This window comes from Pelodiscus sinensis, chromosome 3, assembly GCF_052426305.1.
Source record: "Pelodiscus sinensis isolate ZL-2025 chromosome 3, ASM5242630v1, whole genome shotgun sequence".
In the NCBI taxonomy this organism is placed as follows: Eukaryota; Metazoa; Chordata; order Testudines; family Trionychidae; genus Pelodiscus; species Pelodiscus sinensis.
Genome location: NC_143054.1, coordinates 43,808,551 through 43,830,073, shown reverse-complemented (window position 1 = coordinate 43,830,073; position 21,523 = coordinate 43,808,551). Strand labels below are relative to the sequence as shown.

General features: G+C 43.1%; 1 protein-coding gene across 1 annotated transcript in view; it reads right to left on the bottom strand.

Annotated features, from left to right (window-relative positions):
• Positions 1-21,523, bottom strand: part of FBXO9 (F-box protein 9) — a 52,941-nt gene that overhangs the window by 23,144 nt on the left and 8,274 nt on the right. The window contains exons 4-5 of the mRNA XM_006137744.5: positions 20,320-20,377; positions 3,188-3,287 (exon numbers count right to left, since the gene is read on the bottom strand). Of these exons, the coding sequence (XP_006137806.1) occupies positions 3,188-3,287; positions 20,320-20,377 (158 nt within the window). The remainder of the gene's footprint in view (positions 1-3,187; positions 3,288-20,319; positions 20,378-21,523) is intronic.

Here is a 21,523-nt window from a genome sequence, read left to right as displayed (position 1 = left end):
GTTTTTAAGTTCAAAAACTTGTCTTTTTCACCTACAGAAGTTGGCCTTGATAATAAATTGAAGTTGATAATAAAAGATATCATCTCACCTACTTTGACTCAGCAAGATACTAGAATGTCATTCTAACTCTCTCTGGCCCAATTATCATTGTTTAATGATTCAGTTAATGTGGAATAAATTCAGTACAGAAGATTGAAGGAGCATCTTATCAGACTACTCCATAGCTCAGTAGTTAAGTAACTCACCTAAAATATAGCAGATCGCTGTTCTAATCCCTTCTCACCCTCAGGAGACAGGATTACAAGAATCAGGAGTTTCACACATCTTGAATGAGTGCCTAATCACTGGGATAAAAGTTGTAAGAGAAGTCCTCCTAGATCCTTTCCCCCATTTTCTGAGAGATCCAATCCAGTTGGCACTCCCTGAGCATGCCCATCAGATTAGGCTGTGTATATGGCTCAGGTGGCTGAACAACTATCTTCTTAGTTTGTAAATCAGAGTGCATACTCAGATTCTAAAGTGTCAGCACTCAGTGAGTTCAGGTGTCTACAGGGTATGGTAGCAGCTGAGTGGGAGTTCTGTGGATCACAGTGGTGCCTAAAAACAAGACTTAAGAATCTAACTACCTTTGTAGATTGCACCTTAGGAGAAAGGGATAATGAACTCTGTGTAATATGTTTTATTACTGAAACAGATTAAATCTGAGTTCTCTACAACAGGTGCAACCATTCGACACAGGTGTGTACAAGTAGCCACTCAAACAATACCACTCCACCTTGCCTTACTCATGAGGTGCTGCATGGCCTTTAAGATTAATCAGCTCACTGTGAGAACACATAGTTTGTACAGAACTTCCAGATGCTTACTTATTTCTCTTTTGCATGGTTAGTTTAATTGTAACCTGAGGCTATATCTACACTGTGCATTGTTGTACAACAAGATATGAAAATGAAGCACAGGGATGAATATTGCCATGTCTCATTTCCATACCTAATGAGCCGCCATTTTTCTGGCACGGGCTTTTGTGCAAGAAGGAACTGTCTACACTGCTCCTTCTTGCACAAAAAACCCCTCTTGCGCAGAGCCATTCTTCCTGAAAATAAGCGGCAGAATGGCTCTGTGCAGGAGGGGTTTTTTTTGCACAAGAAGAAGCAGTGTAGACAGCTCTTCCTTGCGCAAAAGCCCGTGTTGCAAAAATGGTGGCTCATCAGGTATGCAAATGAGGTACAGCAATATTCATTCCCGTGCCTCATTTGCATATCTTATTGCACAACAATGCACAGTGTAGACGTAGCCTGAATGTTTCACAAGGAACTCATGTTCCAGCTATGCTAGTAAAGGATCTTTAAGGTATTGTAAAAAGAAGACAAAACTCTGTTTTGGACTTCTAAGCCTAAAACTCTAGTAAGAAGTTATGGAGACAGGGCGTGATACTTGATAAAATAGTGTTTATTACTTATCTGGTATTACTGGAAGAGACAGCAACTGTTCCAGACCATTGTTATAGTAGCTTATTATAGTTTATGCTGATGTGACAGAATGTCTACAACTTTTTAGTTTAGAGAGCAAAAATATTAGAGGCGTATACTTTACACATGCTACTTTATAAAACAAATAAGAGAGAAGAATATGAGAGCTGGCTTCAGTCCTGGTATCACCTGGAGTTGGGAAAAGGCAATAAAAACTATTTAAAAGACCACATGGCAATTCATGTACTCTTCAATGGATGGCACTGATTAAAGGAGAGTTGCTTAACTGGGAGGGGAAATAGTAGGAATATATAAGAACTTTATAAAACTATATTCTATAATCTAGTATTTTTCTGACTTTATTGATGTGTGATGTTAAGGGTGGTGCATTCAAACACCCAGCTAGTCCTATTACCAGGGATTGGTAACCTGTAGCTCTTCGGCTGTCCCTTCTCCCAGTCGCGCAAGAGCTCTGTTAATGGAGCAGTGCTGTCGCCAAGAGGCCAGCGCAGCCCTGCAGCAGGCAGGGTCTTTGTGCGTGGCTCCTGCAAGCAGCATTCCAGTATCTCCCAATTGGCTTGGAATGGGGAACTGTGGCCAACGGGACTGGAGGGAGTTGTGCTGGCAGACAGAGGCTGTGCGTCGAGCCATGTGCCCCATACCCCTCACGGTCAGGGGCCACAGGGTGCACTGACCCCTTCTGGGAGCAGCACAGGGCCAGGTCATGCAGGAAGACAGTATTAGGCCCCACTATACCACCAACCAGGAGCTGCCAGCAGTAAGAGCAGTCCAGCGGGAGACTGAATGCCAACCCCCATCCTCTTCCTGAAGCCAGCACTCCACAATCCCCCCTGCATCTCAATCCCTTGCCTTGACCCCTCTCCCAGCACCAGCACCCCGCTCCTGCACCCAATCCTCCACTCTGACTCTCCTCCCAGAGCCAGCACTCTGCACCTTCTCCTATACCCCAGTCCTCAGCCCTGATCCCCTCCCAGAGCTTGCACCTCTTCCTGCACCACAGCCACATGCCCTAACTCCCCCTCCCAGAGCCAACACCTTCTTCTGTACCCATGTCCCCTCTCCGAGAACTTACTATCTTTGTGTATGACTGCAAGTAGCTTTACATGTGATGCAGCTCTCCACATATTTTTGTCAAAGACAAAAACAAAAAAAGGCTCTTCTTGAAAGGTTAAGACCCCGTCCTATACTCTTTATACTTATTTTCCTTTGAGAGTATTAGCTAACTTCTGCAAGCTTACAAGTGCAGAATTTTCTAATATAACAATGTAACTCTCCAGAATCAATATACCAGCATTACTAGCTAAAATAATCCTAACTGGATAACACACAAACCCCAATCTTAGAGTAAAAAGTAATATGGTGGCTTCTCTATTTTTAAATTGCCAGGCAACTATGTTCTGCTCTATTATTTTAATCCCTGAATTTCAGTTTGAATCGACTCCAAACAAATTAAGAATGCTATATCATTGTATTGTTTGGTATAAAATGTCTTCCTAGGCCCATTAAAGGATGTATATAACTTTCTATAACCCTGTCTACTAATTAAATCTAAGTTAAACAAAAAGATGCTTCTCAAACATTAGATGACTATATTACAAACAGATAGGTGACACCTTAAATAATGTCTTTGGATTAGAAACAAAATGTGTAAACTGGTGCATTCCTCTGTTGCTCAATGGTAAACTTGTCATACTTACTAGCTCTTTCCAACACCATCACCCTCTGGAGACCATGTATAGGTGATCTTAAACTCTATATCAGGTACAAGTTGCATGGCTAGACGATAAAACTTGATGGCTGAAAACAAAGGTAATATTTACAACTTGGAACACATTTAATATCTATTATAGTGATCAAAATTGCACTTCTTCTGAGAAATACCTTTAGCTGTAACTAAGGCTGAGAAGGCTCTGTAGCATTACACTTTAAAAAAAATCAAATTTTTCCTAAATCACGAAGCTGCTGATCAGGGTGCCAGACTGAATATTAATCCCTTCCTTATCAGTTGTTTCTTTACTATTAAATTTAACCTACAGTGATTAGAATAAAAATGTCAGTCTTAGTGGGGAAGATGGATAATTTTGGTGCACTTATCATGGCTTGAAAATCCACTTGCTCCTTTTGTGGAGGAAGCTTTCCAAGACACATGCCATTAGTTTCTACATAATTAATTTTCATTCAAAATCTGCTATGGGAGTGCCAGTTAAGGCTTGAAAGTGTGTTTTATACACTTACATTTATAAAAGCTTGATTTTTTCCAAAAGTGTTGGACACCCAACTTTTACTCACTTCCATAGTACACAAAGTTTCTATGTGTTTATGGCTGCAAAGAATTTTCCAAATGTGAACTGAGTGTGAAAGGATGATAGCAGCGCACTGGAAGTCTGCAGACAGATGGCTCCAGTATCGAATGCTTTCAGATCACTCTTTCAGATGCTAATAATTTTATTAAGTAACAGCAGAGTAAAATAGGCTACTATTCCCAACCCTGTAGATATCAGTGACAAGAATCAGGTCAATTCACTTTACTGCTCACTGCAAGCAGCAGCAGTGAAAGCAGGCACTGGAACTAGTCACTGGGAAGGCTCTCTCCTTCCAAAGTACAGAAAAGCAAGCTGAAAGATATATACAGGAGCAGAGATCATCCCAAAATCTTTGCAAGCAGCCAAATGGCTCTGCATGGGATGGGGAACAGAGCTGCATGGGGGAAACATCAGTTTCTAGCATCCAGAGAAAATACTTCTAATTACAGATATTTACTAATAAAAGACTCACATTCAGATGGAGCATCCCTTAATAAGAGTTAGGAAAAGCACCTTAGTATACTAGGAATATGAGATCTGCAATTTTTCTATTAGTGGGGCATGGAGGGGAAAAAAGAGATAGCAGGTTTGTTTTTCAAGTGGGTTTTGTTTTTAAGGAGTTAGGCCCAACTGTATAAAGGGAGCATGCTAGCAGAGTGACACTTAAATTAGCCAACAGGAAATGCCAATAAGAGAGGTGTCCTAGGTCCCACCCTACCCTTCTCACAGATAAGTACCTCAATCCAGGTGGCAGGGAAGCACCTAACTCTGCTTGTGATCCACAACTAGGAACCCTTCCTCTTTGAGTCAGATAGCTTATTTCTTGTAAGAACAAATGAGGTGTCTGCCTCATTCCAGATAAAATAGCTGAAGGAGAAGGTGCTGCTGCACCTTATAACTTCTAGCCCAGTGGTTATTGCACTCATTGTGAATGTGGGAGACCTATTCAATTTCCCCCTCTGCAGGGTGGGGGGGGGGGGAGGAAGATTTGAAAAGGGGTCTCCTACCTCTCAGAAGAATGTTCTAACCATTGAGATATGGGGTATTCTGATATGGAGCTCTCTCAATTGTTCCCACTGAAGTTGTTTCACTTTAAACAAATCATTATGTAGGGATAATATATTAATGTATTGAAAATGATTCCCCCAAATGGAAGTAACTCCCCATAATTTGTTCCCCACAACTTAAAGTGTTTAGATTTATTAATTCTTATTCTTATTCTTATTATTATTTGTTAAGTTTGTTAAATGTTTAGATTTATCATTATTATTGACCCTTTAGAATATAATGTATTAGGTAATGTAACTGTTAAGAATATAATCCTATGTAGCCAGAAACAGCCCCCCCCCCCCCCCCCCCCTGTCCCAGGACATGCTCAAGCTTGTGCAAGGGGCTGCTTGAAATTGACATTGCAGAGATACATTGTAACAATGCATTGTCAAGCCACTAACTCTGCTATGGGAGCCAAGCCCTGTAATTGACTAAGGGCATTGTTACATAATTGACGCCTGTTCTCTTTAAAACATTGTAACTTTACTCAGCACTCAGAGAATGTTTTAAGCAATACCACCCAGAAACTTTTGTAACTACAACTTTTATTATTATACAAAATACTGTATGAATGTATGAGAGAGTGCTTGGACGATGAATGAATGGTTCTGAGAGGTGCCAGCCTGAGAATACAGCAACAAAGGGCTGAAGAAGGCGTCAGGTGCCAGTGCAACCAAAAGGTGTCAAGTGCAGAAAACCAAGTACTGGAGGTCCACCCGATGAGATCACTGACGAGCACCTGGCAGCCACCCTGGAGACATCAGCATGATGCAGCAATTTCCATAGACTGGCATAGGAAGAAATTCCTATAAGAACTGGACTAAAAAACTATGGAATCAGAGTCCAAGGTTCTGCTGCCAGCCCACCAGGAGCTTCAGATGCGCATCTGATCAGGACTTCGCTCCCCACTACCATCACTTGTGTACAGAATACCTGGCCAGTATTCTGTCACAAGCAACTTCCAGGCTGGTAACTATACAGAGAACTTGAATGAATAAATGGATGTATGAATGAATGGTCATATATATATATATATATATATATATATAAAAGTGTATAAGGGTTAAGTAGTGTTAGGAATAAGTAGTTAAACAACGTTGTTTGCTTCTATCTTTTCTTTATTTTTTATTATTATCTTTACAATAAATGTGGCTTTTTGCCTTATCCCCCTCATAAGATCCTGCTTGCTTTTATTTGGTACAACAATTAGTCTCTGGACTAGGGAGATGGAAACATGGGTTTTCACACCTCCCTGGTGGTTGCTCTAACATCAGGTTATGAAGTTATTTGCTCTCTTTCATACTCTATGCCCCTGATTTTGTATGGGACCCAATCCCATAGATGGCCTCTGAACATACCAACTGGATCAGACCTTATGGGTAAACCAGGTGCTCCTCTATGTATCTTCCCACACTTTGCGGGTCACAGTGGGGTTCAGTTATATGGTAAGACCTAGTCTGAGGCAGCAGTGTACATATCCAGATGCAGGAACTTAGGTGCACAGGTTTCTATGGATTGCTATGGCTCTAGGGTTTAGGTGCCTAAGTACCTATGTGGAACCAGGCCCAAAGCCTCTATCTTCTGTATTTCTCTTTACTTAGCGGTTGAGTCCTCTAGTTACTGGGTATCAGAGCAAATTTCCATGCCCTGGGTAAAAGTGGACAGAAAAGAAAGAGCAGGAAGACTGGGTATGGTGAGACAAAGGGAGAGAGAAAACAAATGAAGGGGAAAAGATAAGGGAATAGAGAGGAAGAATAAGTGTCAGAAGACCTTGAAGACAAAGCTCTCCTTTTCTGTGTTAGTGTTTGTTTATAGGGAGAGCTGGAATGCACCAAGCCACTGACTGACTGACTAGTTAAGTTCAGCATGCATATATTTCACTTGTATCTATTTTAATATTTCTTGAGTAAAGGACCAGGATTGATATAGTTCCACTTCTCTTCAGGGCTTGAGAAAGTGCAAGCCAGAGAAGGAAAAGGCATGTAGGAGAAGGAGAGGAAAAGATTATTATTAAAACAAATGACTAAGGGAGATATGCCAAATATCAGGCATCCTCTGAAGTTTATGGAGAGATCGCAAAAACCTGATTTAGAGTAGACCTGCAGAGCTAGTCTTGATTTTCCTGTGTACTATGCACTCTGGGCTAGAGCCATAAAGTCACTGTGCGGCAATGCTGAGTGTTGCAACATCTAACTTTTAGGTATCCTGCTACCCAGTGTGATCCTTACCCATCAACAGACACCCAGGCTCCATATACAATATGGCTGCGTCTAGACTGGCATGATTTTGCGCAAATACTTTTAACGAAAAATATGTCAACTATAATTCAATAAGGTTTAATTTAATTCACTAATCCCATACATTTATTTCATCTTAATCTTAAATTTGTTCAAGATTTGTCTTTTGCATGTACCCACTGATCATAGTAAGCATATTTGTGTAATGTCTTCCAGTGATATTGAGAAAATGACAACAGGCAAAAGCGGGCATTTTTAAAGTTTTTTTTTAAATTTGTGTGAACAACATGAGCTCAATGGGTTTGTATGTGCAACTCATATTGTGCCATTACACTAATTTTTCTGGCTCAAGACAGCAGCATTCATTCATATACAGGCAGTCCCCGGGTTACGTACAAGATAGGGACCATAGGTTTGTTCTTAAGTTGAATTTGTATGCAAGTCAGAACTGGCATCCAGATTCAGCCGCTGTTGAAACTGACCAGCAGCGGCTAAATCGGACACGCCTAGGGCAGAGCAGCTGGAGTGCTGCTGGGTTGGTCTGGTAGCGCCGACCCTTGGCGCGGCGGGACCAACCCAGCAGCACCCCAGCTGCTCTGCCCCCGGCTTCCTGGAATCAGCCGCTGATCAGTTTCAACAGCGGCTGAATCTGGACGCCTGGGACAGAGCAGCTGGGGTGCTGCCGGGTAGGTCCCCGCAGCCCCATACCTCGGCGCTGCGGGGACCAACCCGGCAGCACCCCAGCTGCTCTGTCCCAGGCGTCCAGATTCAGCCGCTGTTGAAACTGATCAGCGGCTGATTCCAGGAAGCCCGGGGCAGAGCAGCTGGGGTGCTGCTGGGTTGGTCCAGTAGTGCCGCACCTCGGCGCTGTGGGATCAACCTGGCAGCCCCCCAGCTGCTCTACCCCAGGCGTCAGCGAAAAAAGCCTGGTCTGCTGTGGAGGGGCACACTAGCTGCACCCCGCCCCCCCCCCCCAGCAGATCAGGGAGACGCGGAGCGGCTTTTCTCGCCACGGAGGACTCGGGCGGCGGGACCATGGCGCGTCTCGGCAGTTCTGCCGCCCGCGTCCTCCACGGCGAGAAAAGCCGCTCCATGTCTCCCAGGTCTGCTGCTCTAGCTTCGCGTCTCCCTAGTCTGCTGGGGGTAAGTGCTCTCCGTGCCACCAGAGGCAGCGACAGTGGGGGGAGGCACCCCGCACTAGCTGGCTCCCCTCACCCGTTCGTAACTAGGGATCCGACTTAAGTCGGACTGACATAACCCGGGTACTGCCTGTACACTGGGATAGTGTGACAGACTCTCTCATTAGGAAAGACGATATAGTTACCTTGAAGAAGACATTACAACAATGCCAAAAGCACTGGAAACCAGCAACAACCGTGCTCAGATTCATTTTTCCTTTATTTTTGGGGAGGGAAAGAGTGAGAGGAAGTTATGGGATTCATTTGCAAAGGAAATAAATGTACCACTTCATCATGATTTACAAGTTGCTTCTGATGCCTTCAAAGAACTGGCCTTTAAGTCAATGGTCTCCCGATGGCAACTCCTTTAATTTGCAACGTTGGTGTTTGCATCAACATTCAAAGAAAACTGAAGGCAACCATGTCTCACTATGTACCCAATGGACTCTATGGAACAAGATCTCTTTTTGCCAACTGTAAAGCGTGTATCCATTTTTCAAGGTGCAAATTTCATGTCATGTAATTTTAGCAACTATAAAAATATTCCATAAATTTTTTCCTTGCCTGGCAGAAGAGTTCAAACATGATTACGTCTTGTACATATCATGTGAAGTGCTCTTTGATAACAGTTTAACAGCACTTAAATACTAGAAAAGTGAAAGCCAATCATTACATTATGTGCACTCTTCAATGTTTGTGGAAAGTTTATTCAGTCTGTTCAAAAAAGTTCAAGACAACATTGTACGTGCTGCACTGAAGACCACTTTGGGAAGTTCCATGTTTTGCAATACAATTAGGCCATAAGTTTAAATTTGAAAAACTTTTAAAATCCAGAATTGTCTGCTGGCTCTAGCAAACAATGTTTCAGTCCAGTAACATAAGCCTGAAGTTTTTATTTTATTTTATTTATTTGTGCATTCAAGCCTCTTAATTGTGAGAATTGGAAGACTATGGGCAAAGTTCTATGATTGAGACCTGCTTTCATTTAAAACTTAGTTCAATCTAGTTACATCATTCAGAGCTGTAAAAAATTTCATACCCCATACAACCGTGGTCACCAACCCGTCAATCGCAATCTACCAGTCAATCGCAAGGCTTTCGGGGACCCCCCCCCTCACTCCTCCCCACCCCCAAGAAGAGCTCTGTGCTGATGCTACCTCCAGCGACAACAGAGGTAGCACGGGCTTCTTGCGGGGGGGGGGGGGGGAAGGGAGGGAGAGGAGTGCTGCAGCTACATGCCAGGTCCAGGAAGTATGCAAGCTGCTCTTCCTCCTTCCCCCAAACAGCAGGTGCATTTCCTGAAACGCCAGTCCGTCGTGTGCCGGGGACCTCCTTCCCTTGGCTGCCTACTTGCGTGTGTGCGTTAGTAGTCCCGGGACTGCGCCAACTTCAACTGATCAGGCAGTGCCCGCCCTTCTCCTCCACTCCCTACAACAGTGAACACAGTTGGAGCTGGAGAGACCCTGGGACTCCTATTCCTCTCCTACCTGCCCTGCGCAGGAGGCAGGGGGCAGATGGGGGAAGGAAGTCCCTGGCATGTGATGGACCAGCATTTCAGGAAACGTGCTGGCTGTTTGGGGAAGGGGAGAGCAGCTTGCACACTTCCTGGACCTGGAGCACAGCTGCAGGATCCCCAGGTACTGGCCTGAGCTGTCCCTATCCCCTCCCTCCACCCAGCCCCCCATGAGTACCCTGCCTCAGCCCCCACCAGCCCCCTGCCTTAGCACCATGCGCCAGCCCCCATCAGCACCCTGCCCCCTGGCCAGAACCACAAAAGCACCTTGCTCTTGCCCCCTCCCTCCTGGCCAGACACCTATCCCCAGCTTGCTCCTGTACCCTATTTTCCACCCAGATTCTGTACCCTCTCCCTATCCCACTCACTGGCAGCCCTGTCCCGCACACTGGATCCATTATTTTTGGCCCCACCTCAGATTGTAGAGGGGCCCACAAATGCCACTAACCCTGGAACCAGAGAGTTAATCTGGCCTGGGGCTGGAGTGACAAGCGAGTTGTCTCAGTTGGGGCCACATTAGTGAGGCTTGGGGGGTTTTGGCGGGGTTATTTTTTTGCATCCCACTTGTGTGGCCCTGACTGACTTTTCGGTAGGTCAGTGATCCCTGACTCAAAACAGGTTTCCCACCCCTCTCATAAATAAAGACAATGCTGAAACATTTTGTTTGACATAATATTTTAATTAAAAATGAAACCTGGCCAACAAGCCCCTAATTGGGGCCAAGCCCCCATCTGGCCGCAGCATCATAACACTCCTGCACCCGCCCCCCCCCAGACTCCAAACCTGAGCCTATCATACACTGGAATCCCCCTGTCCTGAGCCTCTCACATGCCCAAACTCCTGCACCCCCACATCCTCAGTCTTGTGCCACAGCACTTCTGCACCATCCACCTACTATAAATCTGTGTCCTGAGCCCATCATACTCTCAACCTCCCTGCCCTAAGTCCCACACACACCCCAACCCAAACTCCTGCACCCTCATATCCACAAGCCTGTGGCTTGCTCAACTCCCCAACCCTCCACCTGACCCTAATCCTTCCCAACCTAGAGCCCCTTCCCTGAGCCAGCATCCCCTTCTCCACCTCCTCCTGCATCCAAATTCCCTCCCAGAGCTTGCACCTCTCACCCCTTCCCACACCCAAATCCCTTATTCCCACCCCAGAGCCCTCACCTCCTGTCTCAACCCAGTGAGAGTGTATAAGGGTTGGGGACAGTAAGGCTGTGTCTAGACTACATGCCTCTGTTGTCAGAGGCATGTAGATTAGACACATAGGCAAAGGCAAATGAAGCCACGATTTAAATGATCGCAGCTTCATTTACATTTACATAGCTGCCACGCTGAGCCGACAAACAGCTGATCAGCTGTTTGTCTGCTCAGCGCGCTAGTCTGGACACTCCCCTGCCGACATCAAAGCCCTTTGTCGGCAGCCCAGTTATTCCTTGTGGGATAAGGTTTACCGGGGCTGCCGACAAAGGGCTTTGATGTCAGCAGGGGAGCGTCCAGACTAGCGCGCTGAGCAGACAAACAGCTGATCAGCTGTTTGTCGGCTCAGCGCGGCAGCCATGTAAATGTAAATGAAACCGCGATCATTTAAATCGCAGCTTCATTTGCCTTTGCCAAAAAAACAAATCTACATGCCTCTGCCGACAGAGGCATGTAGTTTAGACGTACCCTAAATGATGCAGAGGAAGGGAGCAGAGAAGGCAGGGCCTTAAGGAAGGGGTGGGGCTTGGCTTGACATTTAAAAAGTGATCTTGGGTGTAAAAAGGTTGGAGACCACTGCTGTACAATATAGTTAGGTTGATCTTAGCCCCCCTGTAGATGCAGTTGTGACCTAAGAACCCCTGGGTGTCAATTGCCAGAGGGCACAGGCATTCAAGGGTCCCTGGATTCACTGAAAGAAAGATCTCTAATGAAAGCCTGTGTCGCACTGCTTATCAGTACCATTGCAAACCACATGTACAGATGCTAAACGTATATACATTGAAAATTACATTTAGGTCTATATCTAAAGACTGATAGGTAAAAAAAACAGGATTTATGTATTGTTTACATGTAAATTAAATATTTTATAGTGGTCATAATGGGCATCCATACAGTCTAAGCCAAATCCTAGTGAAGGCTTGTGAAATCTTCAAAAACAAAATTTCACAGGAAGAAGTGAACTAGCAATGAAGAACTCTGTTTACAATGAAGGATAATGAACTTTTGAGGGTATAATTAAGAGTTATACAGGTAATAAACCCTCATTCCATCAATCTATGAGGACAAACTGCCAGCAAGCTTGATCTTATGAAAGGGATCTCAGGCAAACTAAGAGTAAATATTGAGGAAAAGCACTTAGGGTAAGCTATCTTGTAGGAGACAGGAAAATGCCACGTTAAATTTGAGCTCTAGAAAGCATGCTATAATTTTGTTTTATATGTAACCATTTATTCCCAACATTCTTTTTAGATCAGTTGAATGGCTGTTCTCAAACTTATTCTTGCGTGCTATATGTTAAGTTTTGAATCTTATAAGCTGGTATGCATTATTCCTTTAAAAATAGTAGATCTAACAGTGCTGTCAGTATTCAGCAGAAGAGGGGCAGAGCAGTTCAGAGGGATGCTCAGAGGATTCGGGTTCCTGTGTCCTACTACCAATGTGTACAGGGTGTGCCAGTCCTTTTTGACAAAAGCTGGTATTTTCAGGGAGGTGATTCACAGCAGACACAGAAAAAACTTCCTCATGCTAAGTGTGAGGGGTCACAGTCCTAACTACCCTGATGAAACATTGCAACCTCTGGGAGATGGGGGTTTACTACAGCACCAAAAAAATCCCATCTGTAAACAAGGTTGTATTTTTCCCCTGGACTCTGTAATAAGATGGTCTTTTCTTTTGGGCTGTCAATTAACACAGGTTAATGCCTGCAATTAACGCAGGTGGTGCCGCTGCGCTGCCCCTTTGAAATACCACCAGGATGTTTCAAAGGTGCAGCACAAGAAGAGCCTGGGATCAGCTGGAGTCCCCAGCTGACCCCAGGCAGTGTTGACCCCTTGAAATGCAGCAGCTGCATTTCAAAAGAGCAGCGCCTGGGGTGAGCTGTGAGGCGCTGCCCCTTGACACGCCACCCTGGCATTTCAAAGGAGCAGTGCAACACAGCCTGGGATCAGCTGGGGATTCCAGCTGATCCTGGGTTCCCATGGCGCTGCCCCCTTTGAAATGCCGCAGCGGTGTTTCCAAGGGGCAATGCTGCACGGAGCCAGGGTCAGCTGGGGACTCCAGCTGATCCTGGGCTCGGTGTGGCGCTGTCCCTTGGAAACGCCACTGCGGCATTTCAAAGGGGCAGCCCAATGCGGAGCCTGGGATCAGCTGGAGACTCCAGCTGATCCCAGGCTTTGTGCAGAGCTGCCACTTGGAAACACCGCCGCTGAGTTTCAAAGTGTCAGTTTTTAAAATTGCTTGACTGCCCAATTTTCTTCACAGGTTATTGGCATCTGAACAGAGGAGACTAAGGAGGTATACTGGACTGAGACTCATGTCACTTACACTGACTAGCCTACTTTTAACGGCGGCAACAGAAAGGTTTGGAAAGATGGCAAAAGCTTAATTGGGAAAAGCCAGAGTTCAGCTCAGAGGTCAGACAGGCCAGCACTTTATCTAGTTGTACAGCTGTCTCATGAACTCTTGCCTTTAAAGTGCCACAAGATACTAGTTGTTGATATTAATACCTAAACTAGTGTAAGAAGTTATACAACATAACCTTTAAGTGCTACAGTACTTCAAAGAAACACTACTGCTAAAATGAAAGTAGTGGTAACCTAGCCTCTATCCTTACTTCTCATCCTGACTCAGGCTGACCCCTCAATGCACAGTTCCTATACTACAATAATGGCGTGGAAATAGCTCATCTTACTGGAACAAATGTAAACCTGGCTGTTACAAGAACTCCATGGCTGTGTCTACATTGGCATCCCTTTCCAGAAAAGGGATGCTAATGAGACACTTCGGAATTGCAAATCCGCGGGGGATTTAAATATCCCCCGCGGCATTTGCATTTACATGGCTGCCGCTTTTTTCCGGCTCGGGGTTTTTGCTGGAGAAAAGCACCAGTCTAGACGCGATTTTCCGGAAAATAAGCCCTTTTCCGGAGGATCCCTTATTCCTACTTGATCCCTTATCCCTTTCAAGTAGGAATAAGTCCTTTTCCGGAAAGAGATGCCAATGTAGACACAGCCCATGTGACACTACTATGCAGAACTGAAGTTTATTACCACTGTATGAATTAACTTTACCCTATTTGGTTGGGTAAAGTACGGCTCAGATAAAAATCTGTCATTTTGATATGGTTTCATTAAGCAGTTGGGCAAGGTGTTCAGAGTCCAAAGAAAAGCAGCTAGCCCTACTATAATAATTGGGTTTTGATAGCTTTAAGGGAAAAATGCACTACTCTTCCAATAAAATTAATTGACAAAATGATCTTCTTAGGGTAAAGATGGCAATGGTCTTTTTTAAAACTTTGGAAAGAAGACTGCTTGATGTAAAACTCTGATACCCTTCATTAAAATAAGGTGTGCGGAGTCTATACTATCGCCATTTTTCAGAAAAAGCTAAGTAAATTGCACTCTCCAATCTGCATAGCTTTTTCTGATGGCTCCTCCGAAAGAGGAGGCTTTTCCATCATTTGGCCCTGTCTAGACAGGGCCAAATGGCAGAAAAGCCTCTTCCGGAAAAGCACTTATTCCTTGTATAACAAGATATACAGGGCTCCTCGAAAGGGGGGGGGGGGGGAAGAGCTGAAGAGAAAACACATTCCCTGGACACGGTGATGTTTTCCTAGGATAGCTCTGGTATCCCAGAAAAACTTGCCAGTCTAGATGTATCCTTGGAGACCTCTGGTGCCTGCTGGCAACCCAGGGAACTCAAAGATGAAGCAGATGCCTCCTATACTCTCTCAGAGGGGAGGGGCTGCTGGAGTTCCTAGCAAAGGTTTCCATTACTTTCAGTAGGAAGTTAAACAAGCACCATCCAATTGGAGATCCTTTTCCTTTATACATGCTCAGAATGACCCAGAATCTCTCTCTAAGGCCATGGTGTCCAACCCGCTAGCTACTATGTAGCTATTTGGCTTATTGAGTGTGGCTAGTTGGCTCACAAAATTATTAATATTTTCAGAATAACATGGCTAGTTCACTATAGCAGTAGCCACTATAGTAGCTACTGATTTAGAACTGGTTAGACACCACGGCTCTAAGATGACCAGAACACATGAAATAAATAATAGTAGCACAGATCAGCCTTGACCTGTAAGACCATTCAGGGTAGATAACTAGAGGAATAATAATAAAACCTGAACCATGTTCCTTTGACACTTATTGCCTAAGCAAAGCAAGGTCCTACAAACATATCAAAAGCATTTCTGTTTATATATGTAATCAGTAACTTTTAAAACTGCATTGAATACATTCTAGAATGTCAGGGAGTATTCTAGGCACTACTGGACAGAATTTGTATTGTGGTGAAAATCAGAAAAGCCTGCTTTCCAGTAACATCAGATTTGTACTATGATGGAGTGGGATTCCCACATTAGCCTTGCAAATGCAGAATTAGATTAGGTGGGCCCAATCAGTTAATTAGGCTTTATTTTGGAGGCAGCTCATCAGAGCCAGGCCCACCTGTGTAGGAAGAGATGAGGCTGTTGGGGTCCTGAAGCAAAAAAGGAGTCGCTGACCAGAAAGAGAGAATGAGTAATGGCACACAAATCAGGGAAGAGAGCATCTACCTCAAGAGTTGATCATCCGAGAGATCAGGCAGAGATGCCAGAGGAGGGGTGAGTGGTGTACCCTATGACATTCCCTTAGGATACAAAGATAAAGCAATATTTCAAGTATAAAGTTAGGGGACCCTGGATGTGCCTACCTCCCTAAACAGCACCCTCTAATAAGACCCTTAGTGGTTTTGCTGAAAATTGGGAAGCTCATTTTTCACTCTTCACTAAAGTTAATAGGGTTCTGACCTGTGTGTGTTTGAGAGGAGGTAGGGAGTAAACAGACAGGGGGAAAGATACTGAGTGTCCAATTCTGCCTGCATATTGCATATAGATTTTCTGTTTTGTCTATTTAAATTCTAAGTTCTTCATAGCAGGCACTATCTCCCTTTTGTTTGTACAGCACCTAATTCTTCCCTGCTGTATTAAGATTTATAGTATATCGTTTGAACATCTCAGGTGGGGCTCATAATCGGATTGGAGTTTGAGTAATCAATCTTGCTATTTTAACCGAGGAAGGATCAGTTACTAAAATCTTATTCTCTTCTAATCATAGAACCTAAAGTTACAGCCACCAGGAATAGAACTCTATTCATATGAAAGCTGTCAGACAAATCGAATGGCTGTAAGGAAGGCTTGGAGAAGAGCTCCACTAATCACATGACAAGCATTATGGGCAGTACAGCACTTTCTAATTTTGGCTTGTTCAGTTATTTAGAGTTTGTATTAGTTCACTTCTACATGAACAAATGAATTAACTTATTAATGTATCTCAAGAGTCTGAAAAGTATTAACTTGGGTCAAAATAAAGACCACTATTGTACCCTATATAAAAGAGCTTGCTGGGAAGCTTTCAGTAAAGTCCCGCTACAGTCTAGTATAAGAATCATGTTCTTGCAACAACCTAATCACTGTTTAAATATACTATATTTGAATGGACCTATCAAGCTCTATCACAGGGACACACTCAAACTGGGGGCTAGGATCAGTGTCCCCTGTAACCTGAGTGCATAAGTGGCCACCCAGAAGAGAGTCCAATGCCATCAGCTGATTAGCAGAGTGCCACAGCCAGCAGCATCTATTTCTACTGATGGTGCACATCTGCACATGCCTCAATGCATATAATTTATTCTGCACATGGATGAAAAAAATTAGAGGAACCATTTTCAAGAAGCTAATGCACTGAGGGTAGCAAGCTATCAACCTCCACTCCAATTCCTGCTTTGTTTCCAGCATTTATAATGGTGTTAAACATTTTGTTTTAATGTATTTGCTGAGTACTGATCTGTGACTCCTCTTTTATAAACAAAAAAAGGAGTCACACTCAGAGGCTTATGTCACCAGTACAAAAGTTTGAGAACCACTGTTCTAGTAAATATTCTTTACTGAAGGAATGCAGGGAAAACTTAGCTTGAGTTGACATGTCCAAGACAAAATAGGAATCACTACACTGAAGGGTTTCTATCCACTGTTAGTTTCATTTTTGTATCAACCCTACACCATCATGTGACAGTAACTTCTCAGTACATCTGAAAAATGTTGAGAGTTGTAATAGATTCTTAACATTTTAAGGGCAATGTTACACCTCATTCAAGTGCCATTTCAGGACATAATCCCTGTTTAGCAAATGATCTGAGTACATGTATAAGTGCTTTCCTTAATTAGAGCCATGGTGCCTTACAAAAAGATACCCTGTCCAAAGTTTCCCTTACTGTAATAGTTTCTCACTTGATTATCAACATTATCGGTTGATTGAGTCTTGAACATTAGTACCCAGATCTTTAACTGGACTCCACTCAATAGGCCAGTGTGTTAGTGGAGACAGCAGAACACTGTCTGCTAGGCAGACAGGCTACAGCATTTTCTAGGGATGTTAAATTTCGATTAATCAGCTAATCGAGTAGTTGATGGAATTTCCATCAATAACTTGATAGGGAATGATTTTGCTATCCTACCATACCTCTCCTCTTAAAGTGTACAAGAGCTTCCTGCGGCTCTTGTACATTTCAAAGGCAGATGAAACCTGCTGCCTCTCTCCCCTTGAAATATACAAGAGCCATGGCACCTGATGTACATTTCAAAGGGAGAGAGGCAGTGGGAACCTGTGCCAGCGGGAAGTAAAGCAGTTCCCGCTGGCACGGGTTCCCCTCTGACTCTTGTCGGCTCTTATACATTCCAAAGGGAGAGAAGCAGCAGTGGGACTGGCATGAGCAGGACTGTTTCAATCCTGCTTGCGCCATTTGCCCTTTGCCCCCCATGGAGACGGTGCTGAAGATGGGAGGGAACCAGCTTGTAAGCTTGTGCCCTTCCCCTTGCTGCCTCTCTCTGAGGGAGCAACTAGTCGAGTTCCTACTCGACTACCTGATAAGCATTTGCTTATCAGGTAGCTGACTAATCACTTCAGCTGACAGGAGATGCTAGGGATGTAAGGTATTTCAGGGCAAATCTTCATTCCTACGTAAGTCACTAAATAGGCTTGCCTCATAGGTCATGATTTTTTTAGACCTCGAATAATTTTTGTTGCTCTTCTCTGTACTTTCTCCAATATATCCACATCTATAGTGCCCAGAACTGGAAACACTAATCCAGTTGAGTAATCTCACTTAAATGTTAAAGTTACCTGTAAAAGCAACCTAGCATCAGAATAATGCATGAAGTCAATTCACTGGACTGCTTTTAACAAAGTTTGCTATTTTCACTAGATTACTGAAGGTCCGGATTCTACTTTATAGGCATTTCTAGTAGCAACAGGTCAGTACAGGTAACATCCCAGCATTAGTTGTGATGGGTGAGAGATCTCTGATCAGGCTGTTCTCACATATTTTTGCCACAACAATCTGTAGAGCTTGCAATAAATTCTTCTTGAATGTGGAAAGTTTCAACTACTGCTTGATACAGCTTTACATAAGAGGAAGTCTTCATCGGAACTAACACAACAGTACTGCAAAAACTGAAAGCTGTGCCACACCAGTTGGTAAGTCCTCAAGCTGAATTTTTAGACCATTTTCCTAAGTTTTGAAAGTAATTGCTCTAATTTAGTCTACCATATCACCAATACAGTGCAACACATGAAGAGCCACTTTTTCAATGTAGTCACTGTAGGACCTATAGCTTATGAAGCCATGTCTGTTGAGTAGGAAAAAGGTACCTTTCTTCAGTAACATTTGCCTCCTGCCCAAAGAGCGTGTGTAACACTGATAGTTGAAAAGTCCATGTGTTGATTTAAAAGCCTCATGTTTATCTGTGTGTATGTCTTCTAAATACTGTAACAATTTTGAAGGCTTCGCACTTTGCAACAACTTCAGGACAGAGTGGGATGTAGTTATGAACTAGTGTACTTTGTGTTCTGAGGTTCTGTCTCAAAGCTGCTGGATCAACATGAAGCCATTGCTTTTCTGCAGTCCTCTTAGCAATCATTAGAACTCACTGTCCTTCATGAAGTAATCTTTGCTTGTTGCCAAAATTTACTTCTACAGATGGAATGACAGATGCAATAGTAAAGTGAGATTCAGTGTACTTGGGCCTCAGCAATTACAGCTGACAGTATGTCTGCATGCATGATTTAGATGCAGCAGAATGCAAGAAGTTTAAGATTGCTACTCATTTAAAAATATAAATTCAGGCACACAGATGCCTCTGTTCCCAACAGTATTTTAACCTATCATTGTGTGTGTCTGAATTTACTCCTTTTCCTCTGGCTTCTCCTCTCCCCTGAGCAACTTGAACACTAACTTTGGCATAACTTGTGTACAAGTCCTAATGGTCTATTCTTTAAGCTTAGTAAATTTTTGCAAAGTTTTACTGTGAGAACCCTTTGCCTCAAGCCACTGCATGATCTCAGAAGTTGTGACCCATAATGTAGGGAATCCTGACTGAAGCTCTAATACCAAGTTCAGTAAGATACTTAATCATGTACCTATCTTTAACAGATGTGGATAAATCCACAGCAAGTCAGTGGAAATATGGATACATAAAGGAAAGCACATGATTAAGTACTCTAATTAGGGTTTAGGTACAGGTTTCTCTCCTTCCAATTATTCTGAACCTCCTTTTTTACAACCTAAGACAAAGGGGGGCAGGAACAAGAAGGAAGGCTGTCCACAGTTGCGTAATTGCTATAATTTTCATTACATGGGAATATTCAATTTTGGGGGAAAACTTGATAAATTAAAGATGAAAATCTGTTGATCCTGTAATACTTCCAAAAAGGCATCTACAAGAAAGCTTTGAACATGTTAAATGTGGTAACATCAGTTTGTTTTAAAAATACAAAAACTATTAACTGCAAAGCAAACTAAAATTGAACTTTCATATTAATGAATCTGTCCATGGCAAATGCTCTGGAGAAATTTCAGTACATTGAAACTTGTGGAATTACTGTTAAATATGGCTAAACATAAGACTCAGTGTTCTTAGTACACCTTAATCTTACCCATAATCAGGACTCGACAAATCACTGAATCTATTCGCCCATGGCGAGTAGATTTCAGCCGGTCGCGTCGTTCGGTGGCGGCGCGCACATGCGCAGTGCGGGGCTGGAGAGCAGATTTCGTCGCCGTTTGTCAAGCCCTGACCATAATAATGCTTTTTTTGGCATTCATGTCCTTTCTTAGCAAGATAATTTAGTCTTGGAGTCTTCGGGTCACCAGTACTCCAGTTCTTTAGTAGTAATTTAAACTTTTCCAGATATTTATTAGGAGCACACAGCTCTCATTTCATTAGCAACTAATAAAAAATGGCTTCATCACCTATATGGTATTTTATAGGCACTAGACTTGTAATCTAAAAATGGCATGTTACCTTCATAAAGGGCCCCATTTTGTTCTTGTTCCACAGCCTTCAGGAACAGTTCTCTTGCCTGCACAATAAATTACATAGAACATTTTAAAAAGCTTGTTACAAGTGCTCAAGCAAATCTAGTTAACAGAATTTTCATCCAAGATGACAACTGTATACTATGAAATGCTTTTACTATTCTCTTTGCCACAACGGCATATAACATGGAGGTAACATTCAGGTTCTAACTGAATTTCCAAGCTGTCATAGAGCATTATTCTAATCTTGCCTATATTTTTTTAATTAAAGCAGGGCAAGAAGCACTTATCAATTAGGAATTGCATAAATTCTAGCATCACTGTAGCCATGGCTGATGTAGCACTTCCCTTATAAACCTATTTTCATAGGTTTGCAAACTAATACCTCTTTATTTTTAAAGAAACCTGCCATGGTTGACTTTCTATTTGAAAGGAACCTAGTCTCGGGAATGAGAGAGCTTTATCAAGCCTTCTTTGCAAAGCAATAAACTTTATAACATGACTTTCACCAAAACTGGCAGGGGAGTGAAGATCTTGACTTTCTTTCAAGTATCACACCTTTTCCTAAAGACACTTTGGCTCTAACTCAATTTTGTTCTTAAAAAAAAAAAAAAAAAAGTACAAAGCCATTCCAGAGGTGAAACTAATAGCCACGAAGAGAGGCAGAGAGCACTTGGCAGATATTAAGAAGTCAAATCCAGAGCTGACCTACAGGAGCAAAAGCATGTCAATTGCAAATCCCGTCTGCTGAACTGAAGAATAGTGAGAGTTCAACTGGAATTCTCTCTCCTGTTTAATTGGAAAACATTAGTTATTGACCTAGTTCAGAAGAACTTCAGCAGTTTTTAGTATTTGTATATATCCACACAAGATGATAGTTAAAAGGACAATTTGTCCAAGACATCACTCAAATGGACTACATACCTACATAACACTCAGTATTAAGTATAGTGGCTTCCATCTTGTCATGATACATATGTTTTGGTGCAGGAGGCAAAGTCACGTATGAGGAGGAAGAAAAGGGGATTGGTTTTAAAGGTGGTAAAATGTAGAAACAGAGGGCTAGATTCACAAAGTGACACGGGTGTCCAACTTTGACATTTTTACACCTCTGGCATTCACAAAACCCCTGCTTAGCTACCACCTAACCCTGTAAGTGACTAAACTGCCCCAACTTTTTTGTAGCAAAA